The sequence below is a fragment of the Otolemur garnettii genome, unplaced genomic scaffold (genome assembly GCF_000181295.1).
Source record: "Otolemur garnettii isolate 467f Iridium unplaced genomic scaffold, OtoGar3 scaffold00011, whole genome shotgun sequence".
NCBI classification, from domain to species: Eukaryota; Metazoa; Chordata; class Mammalia; order Primates; family Galagidae; genus Otolemur; species Otolemur garnettii.
In genome coordinates this window covers 5502548-5510425 of record NW_003852406.1, presented here as the reverse complement: position 1 = coordinate 5510425, position 7878 = coordinate 5502548, and the positions used below count along the sequence as shown (strand labels likewise).

General features: G+C 47.0%; 1 protein-coding gene across 7 annotated transcripts in view; it reads left to right on the top strand.

The window, feature by feature from the left end:
• FAM214A (family with sequence similarity 214 member A) overlaps nucleotides 1-7878 on the top strand; it is a 130022-nt gene that overhangs the window by 33553 nt on the left and 88591 nt on the right. For 3 of the 7 annotated variants that reach the window (XM_023509971.1, XM_023509967.1, XM_023509968.1), the window contains one exon: nucleotides 5940-6056. In XM_023509971.1, the coding sequence (XP_023365739.1) occupies nucleotides 6041-6056 (16 nt within the window). In that variant the 5' untranslated portion in view covers nucleotides 5940-6040. Of the gene's footprint in view, nucleotides 1-1297; nucleotides 1310-1948; nucleotides 1953-4703; nucleotides 6057-7878 lie in introns of those variants that run through there. The other 4 variants (XM_023509970.1, XM_023509969.1, XM_023509972.1 and 1 more) reach the window with 4 other exon arrangements.

Genomic DNA, 7878 nt, shown 5'->3' with positions numbered 1-7878 from the left:
GGCCATTTTTTGGTTGCAGCCATCATTGTTGTTTGGCGGGCCCGGGCTGGGGATTCGAACCCGCCACCTTAGGTGTATGTGGCTGGAGCCTTAGCCACTTGAGCCACAGGCGCCGAGCCTATTTTATTTTTGAGACAGGGTCTTAGTCTGTCTTCTGGGCTAGAGTGCAGTGGCATAATCATAGCTCAATGCAACCTCAAACTCCTAGGCTCAACCCTTCGACTGGGACTACTTTTTTGTTTGTTTGTTTGTTTTAGAGACAGGGTCTTGCTCTTGCTCAGGCTGATCTTTAACTCTTGGTCTCAAATAATCCTCCTACCTCAGCCTCCCAAAGTGCTAGGATTATAGACCCGAGCCTATAGACTCAGCCTCCCAAGTGCTAGGATTATATGCCCTCTCAGTTGCCATTTTAGGTCCCTATTTCTGACCACTGTGAACATGTCTTATACAATAAAGAGATTTTTGTTGTTGTGCAGTTTGGCTGGGGCTGGGTTCGAACCCGCCACCCTCAGTATATAGGGCTGGTGTCTCACCCACTGAGCCCCAGGCACCCACTAAAGGGATTTTTAGAATTAGGAATGAGATAATCTAGTCAGAGTCTAAATATGTCGTTTTTATAGGTGAAACTAATGCTGTAAAATGTGAATTGATCATGACCATCCAACTATAATGGTATGGTAGGCTCCAGGAGAGTAGTGAACCTCTGGTTTTGATGACCTTCATGATCTCAGAGTATGTATATACCTAGCAGGGAGTAGTTGCGTGTTTCGTGAATAGTACAGTTTGAGTGAGTGAGAAACACACTACTTAAAAATACTTTTCCGCTGCCGTAATTTCAAATGTTTTAAGTTTTAAGAATCCCAATACAAAGTTTCAGGTTAGTCTAACAAATATCCAGACATCAACATTTACCCAATGTGCTGTTAAAACATAATTATGTTAAAGAGAATAGTTTATGCCCTAGATTATTCAAAATTCTTAGCTTCTGCTCCCAGTATTTTTCTGGTCTTTACACTTCTTGCAAATGAGGTGGAAGGAGAGGAGTTAAACCACAGATCCTGCTGCTTATTCACCAAGGAATCCTTTTACAATAGCTGTTATTTGGTCCCAGCTGTTGTGCTAAATTTAGCATTTTGGATTATCTGTGGCTGTTCTGTCTCCCATTGCCAAGGTTAATTGAGAAGTGATTGTAGAGTAAAATTTCTGTTCATTAAAAAGAAAAAAACAACTACATAATACAGTATTCAATAACATGAAAGTCAAACCACCTGGAGTTAACATTTGTAGCCATTTTATAGATTACAGACCTGTTGGCATTTGTCACAAGTTTCATCTTTATGATGCTCAAACACTGCAGTAGAAATGAAATGTTACCCTCCTGAATGTTCGGCCCTGTTCTGATTAGACACAATCCTGGAGTTAATTATTGCATTTATGCATGCTATTTTAATGTACATATCCAAAACGGAAAAAATATTGCTTCATTTATTTAGAAACAGTCTCACTTTATCGCCCTCAGTAGAGTGATGTGGCATTACAGCTCACAGCAACCTCCAACTCCTGGGCTTGGGCGATTCTCCTGCCTCAGCCTCTGGAGAAGCTGGGACTATAGGCGCCCGCCACATCCGGCTATTTTTTTGCGGCAGTTCGGCCCGGGCAGGTTTGAACCCACTACCCTCGTTATATGGGGCAGGCGCCCTACCCATTAAGACCCATTAAGCCATAGGCGCCGCCCAATACTTTTTTTTTTTTTTTGAGACGAGAGTCTCCCTCTGTTGCCCCAGGCTAGAGTGCCATGGCGTCAGCTTAGTTCATATCACAGCAGCTTCAAATTCCTGGGTTCAAGCAATCCTCCTCCCTCAGCATCCTAAGTAGCTAGGACTACAGTCGTGCAGCAAGATGCTGGCCTTGGGGACATCTTTTCTAAGAATTTTTCTATTTGTAGTAGAGAGGTGGTTCTGACTCTTGCTGAGGCTGGTCTTAAACTCCTGAGCTCAAGGGATCCTTCCACCTCTACCACCCGGAATGCTCCGATTACAGGCATAAACCACCTGACCTGGCCATATTAGTCTTTTTTCATAAGAATTTTATCTGAGGCTTGGCGCTGGTAGCTAAGTGGTTGGGACGCAGGCCACATACACCGAGGCTGGTGTGTTCGAACCGGGGCCTGCTAAACGACAAAGACAACTACAACAACAAAAAAAATAGGCGGGCATTGTGGCAGGCGCCTGTAGTCCCAGCTGCTTAGGAGGCTGAGGCAAAAGAATCAATTAAGCCCAAGAGTTTGAGGTTGCTGTGAGCTGTGATGCCACAGCCCTCTACTGAGGGTGACATAGTGAGACGCTTGTCTCAAAAAAAAAAAAAAAAAAAAAAAAAAACAAAATTTTGGGTGGTGCCTGTGGCTCAGTGGGTCAGGCGCCAGCCCTATATAAGAGGGTGGCGGGTTCACATCCGGCTCCGGCCAAACTGCAACAAAAAAATAGCCGGGTGTTGTGGCCGGCAACTGTAGGTAGTCCCAGCTACTCGGGAGGCTGAGGCAAGAAAATCGTCTAAGCCCAGGAGTTGGAGGTTGCTATGAGCTGTGACGCCACTACAGAGGGCGATAAAGTGAGACTGTCTCTACAAAAAATAAAAATAAAAAACTTTATCTGAGGCCAAAAAATGCAATTGCCAATCTTGCACGTTTCTGTTGTTTTTGTTTGTTTGAGACAAAGTCTCACTTTGTCGCTCTCAGTAAAGAGCTGTAATGTCACAGCTCACAGCAACTTCTAAGTCTTGGGCTCAAGCGATTCTCTTGCTTCAGCCTGCAGAGACGCCAGGACCACAGGTGCACGCCACGATGCGCGGCTATTTTTAGTCTGAACCTGCGAGCTCAGGCAGTCGGCTCAACTCTGCCTCCCAGAGTGCTAGGAGTACAGGCGTGAGCCACGCCTCTGGCCCCCAATCTTGCACATTTTTTTTTTTGGAGACAGAGTGTCACTATGTTATCCTCGGTAGAGCCCGGGCTGAATTCGAACCCGCAACAAGTTCTGGTGAATGTGGCTGGCGCCGAGCCAGTAAGATTGTTTCTAATAAAAGCTGCTAGGTGCCTGTAGCTCAGCAGCTAGGGCGCTCTACCAGGGGCGACTAAGTGAGACTATGTATCAAAAAAAAAAAAAAAAAAAGAAGAAGAAGAAGAAAAAGAACGAAAAAGTTAAAGGTAGAACCACAAATACAACACTCATTCTGATTTTTTTTTGAGACAGTCTCATTTGGTCACTCTGGGTAGATTGCTGTGGCATCTTAGCTCACAGCAAGCTCAAACTCTTGAGTTCAAGCCTCCCAAGTATCTGGGACTACAGGCGCCTGCCACAACGCCTGGCTATTTTTTGGTTGTAGTTGTCATTGTTGTTTGGCAGGCCCAGCCGGTTTGAACCCGCCAGCTCCAGTGGATGTGGCTGGCAGACGTCCTAACCGCTGAATTACAAGCACCTAGCCAATCTTGCACTTTCGTACAAATTTTTTTTTCTTTCTTTCTTTTCTTTCTTTCTTTTTTTTTTTTTTTTTGGCTTAGGCAATTCTCTTGCCTCAGCCTCCGAAATAGCAGGGACTACAGGCGCCTGCCAGAACACCCGGCTATTTTTTTGTTGCAGTTGTCATTGTTGTTTAGCTGGCCTGGGCAGGTTCGAACCCGCCACTCTCACTGTATGTGGCTGGCACTGTAATCACTGTGCTACAGGCGCCGAGCCGGAGTAATGTCTTTTTGACTTGGCTTAGTGCTTTCTTTCCTGTTGTGATTCTTGTATGCAAAATTATTTCTAAAAAAATACTTTTTCTAATGAAACCATAGAACTTTGCAAATTTTGTACTTCTCTTTATATCCACTTGGGCTCGTACCCATAAGTACTTTGTCCATATACTGAGTAGCTAATAACTGCAGCTCTTGTTAGCCTTTTTTTTTTTTTTTGAACAACAGATTCTTGTCATCTGTAAAAGTAATGATAACATCACAACACGAAATGTCGTCATGTCACATTGTATAACACAACAAAAAAATTACACCTCCCTAACAATAACATGTTGTCCAAAGTGTCCTCCTGCCCATGAGTCAGTGTTTTAGAAGTTATAAAAGTTATTTTTAGCACAGCCAGTGCCTTGTTAGCTTGAGTTCCGAATCCTACCCAAATCCCTAGTGATTGGGGGAAATCTAGGGTGAGGAGGGTTTCCAGTTCTTAAACGTCCGACTCCCTGACGCGTGTGGCTGCCCCCCTTTCTTTCCCGGTCACCGGCAACCCGCCAAGCGCTACAATCCACTTGGGACTGGAGCACATTCCAGCGCCGGCATCCCGCGTGGAGGAGGAGACTATAATTACCCTCCACGTCTAGGGCAGGCCCTCGGACGACATCTCCCAGTTCCAGGTGTTCTAACAGCCCAACTCCGATTCCCGGTCTGAGAAGCGCGCCTCGGCCGGCTGCGAGAGCGTTGACCAAGCCCCCGGCGCCCTCCGGACCCCCGGGGCCCCGCCAACTCCTCCCCGCGGCCGTCTCCCGCGCGATCGCGCCGCCGGGCACCTGCACTGAAAACTCGGCTCCAAACTAGTGCCCCGGGACGCGCGGCGGCGTTGCCATAACAACCCGGCGCCCGGGTCGGTCCGGCAGCAGAGGAGGAAGTGACGAGCGGTGGGTTGGCTGTTGTTGGGACACGTGACCCAGGCAGTGTTTTGACAGGGCAAACTGCAGAGAAAGAACTGGGCGAGCTAGGGGGAACGGGAGCTGGGGCGCCAGAGCTAGAGACAGCGGGCGGGCGAGGAGCTGGCAGAGGCGCGGGGCAAGCGGGCCGGCCGGGGCGACTGGCGGGCGGAGCCCGGGGGCCGCGGGGCTCGGGTGCGAGTCGGGCAGGGCCCAGGGCTGAGCTCCGGGAGCAGAGCGAGGCGGGGGTGGATGGCCACAGGGGCGCCGGGGAGCCGCGTCGGGCTTGTCGTGTCGGGCCCCCATGGTCCCCTAACGCAGCCCCGGGGGCCGCTGCGCGCCACACTCGGCTCTGGCCGGCCTTCCGCCTATCGGAGCCTCGGGTCTGAGGTGGGAGTGTGATGTGAGCAGCTGGGCGAGCGGCCGAGCGAAGTGCCAGGAGGAGGAGGGATTGGGACCGGAGAGGAAAGCGAGTTAGTCAGCAGAGGTCGGCCGAGGGAGCCATGAAAACAACTCTCCGGAGGGGAGAGGGGCAGGCGCGGCGCTCGGGGCGGCGGGGCTGAAGGAAATCCGGGGCCGCGGCGGGACGGAAGGGGCGCTCCGCGGGCCGGCTGCACAGAGCGGGGCCGAGTCCCCTGCGCTGAACACCTTCCTCGGGGCCCGACTCGGGCCGGGCCCGTAGCGCTGGGAGTTAGTTGGTAGGGTCGACCCGGGACAGCCCCGGAGAGTTCGTTTGGGGATGGGGGCAGGGCCCGAGGTGACTCGGGTTTCTGAGTAAACTTGGCCGCGGTTGCCGCAGGAAGGCTAGCCAGAGGCTAATCACACAGGTGAGGCCCTGAGGGGCGGGTGGAGCGCTGGGGAGGCTGGAGGAGTTTCCTGCGCCCCGGCTCACAGGTGGAGGAATTTCTATGCCGTCGCCGCCGGGCCACCGTGCCCAGAGGCGTTTTTGGTTTGGGTTTTTTTTTCCCCCCTGAAGGGATTAGTTAGCTTGTGTTGCTTGACTCTATCTTCTTCCCTGTACGTCCAGGTTATAAATAGATCTTGCTTTGGTTCAGAGAAGGACACATTGGCCTGAAGAGCACAGAGGCAGGGAGGAGGGTGCTCGGTCCCAAGGTGCTGAGAGACTTTTGGTTCTCCGCCCCCTCCCCCCCAGATTAGCCAATGGTACTGTCACCGCAGTTAGTGCCAGGAAGAGGCCTAACTCAACAGTTTTCTTACGAGGTCCAGGTTTTAGGGCAGGACCTGATTAATTTTATTGTGATTTCTTTTAGCATTTTGAAAACGAAGAAGCAGACTTAGAATCAGCGGCGAGTCTGTTGAAGGAACCCACACGTGTATTTCACAGCATTCTGGGTGGAAATTGGATGTGAAGATGAAGCCAGATCGAGGTAAATGATTTATTTAAGTAGGGCTTGAATCTTTTTTTTCCCCCGGTCTTTTCGTATGCCTCATTTTAGAACTGTTAACCTAATTCTGCCTCAGGACCAACTATTTCTGTATCATATGTGATTATCTGTTTTTGTGACAGATTCCAGCTGGTGAGGTACAGAAAGGCATATGGAAGTGAGGGTTAGACGTTTTACGAGTGGAGAAGCTAGTGTCGGTTTCCAGATGCGTGAGCTAAAAATTAAAAAAAAGAGAGAGGAGCTAATGTATCTCAAAATGAAAGAGTAAAGAATTATATGTACACGTATCTATTGCCCCAATACATAGTATCATTGTAGAGTTGCAGTGAGTGATTTTTAGGTAAAGTCAGTCTAACTTCAGCTTTAAAGATGTTAACAAGACTTTTTTATGTTCAGAGTGTGAACTTGATAAATTGAAAACTTAGTTTGAGTTGACAGCTATTATTACTACTGCTTTGATTAGCTGATTTTGGTGCTTTAAGCAAATTCCAGAAGCTTGCCAAGTACTCTGTCATTCAATGTATCAGTATATTTGGACAGTTTGGGCTACTGAAATCTCCAGTGATAAGAAAATGTCACTTCTTTTCTAAACCTGTGTTTTCAAGCCTAATGAGAATAATGTATAAACTATGCCTTTCAAGGACTATAGAGAAATTGTGTTAGTAATCTGATTAATAGCAAGGACCCAGTTTTAGAAGATTTTAGTACTATCAGTGAGGGCTTTTCAACCAGGTATGGGTTTGATTCCAAGGTATATTGGAAGGAAGGAATTATTGTATTTGGTAAGGGGTTGAACTAGATCACAGTTCCTTCCAACCATGAGACTTTAGGATAGGAAGTACATACTAGTTTATCCTGTGAACTAGATCCTTATTTTAAACTATATGTGTATTAAGCTGGCTGTTTCCCATATATTCAAAGTGATTAGAAAGACAAATTTTCTACGTAAAATATGCCTTTCATAATAGTGTCTATTGAAATGCATTAAAGAAGTGTTTGACTGTTACTTAAACTCAAGTAACAGCTGTATGTCTGAGCATATATTAAGTGTTAGGAAATACATTGCTACTGAGCAGGTTGATTGTGTAGAATGCCAAGTTCAGCTTTTTTTCCACCTATGGATTATATTGAGTATCGATCAAGTTTAGATTTTTGGAGTACATCAGTGACTTAGGGAAAATGGCACCAAGGTCAGTAATTGCATCTCAGAATAAAAAAATGAAGTGAAAGTCACTATTTGTTTTGGATTGTTGTTAAAAGGTGCTTTAGAGTCACAAGCAGTTTAAAAAATCATATTTGCAGGCTCAGCACCTGTAGCTTAGTAGTTAGGGGCCGGCCACAGACACATGGGCTGGTGGGTTTGAACCAGGTAGGACCTGCTAAACAAAAAAGCAAAAAATAAAATAGGCGCTGTGGAGGGTGCCTGTAGTCCCAGCTACTTGGGAGGCTGAGGCAAAAGAATCCCTTAAGCCCAAGAGTTTGAGGTTGCTGTGAGCTGTGACTTAAAAGCACTGTACCACGGGCAACATAGTAAGACTCTTGTCTCAAAAAAAAAAACAGTATTTGTACACTTTCTTTTAGTCAAAACTCGTGCTAAATAGATTTAAATGTTTAGTTATATACTAATACAAATTACTAGAGAAAATAAGCTTTTTTACAAATATACTTGGCTCTTTGTGCAAGGTAGTCTTTTCATCTTTGTTCTATTTTATATTTTTATTTATTTATGTATTTATTTTAGAGACAGAGTCTCACTTTGTCACCCTTGGTAGAGTGCTGTGGGATCACAGCTCACAGCAACCTC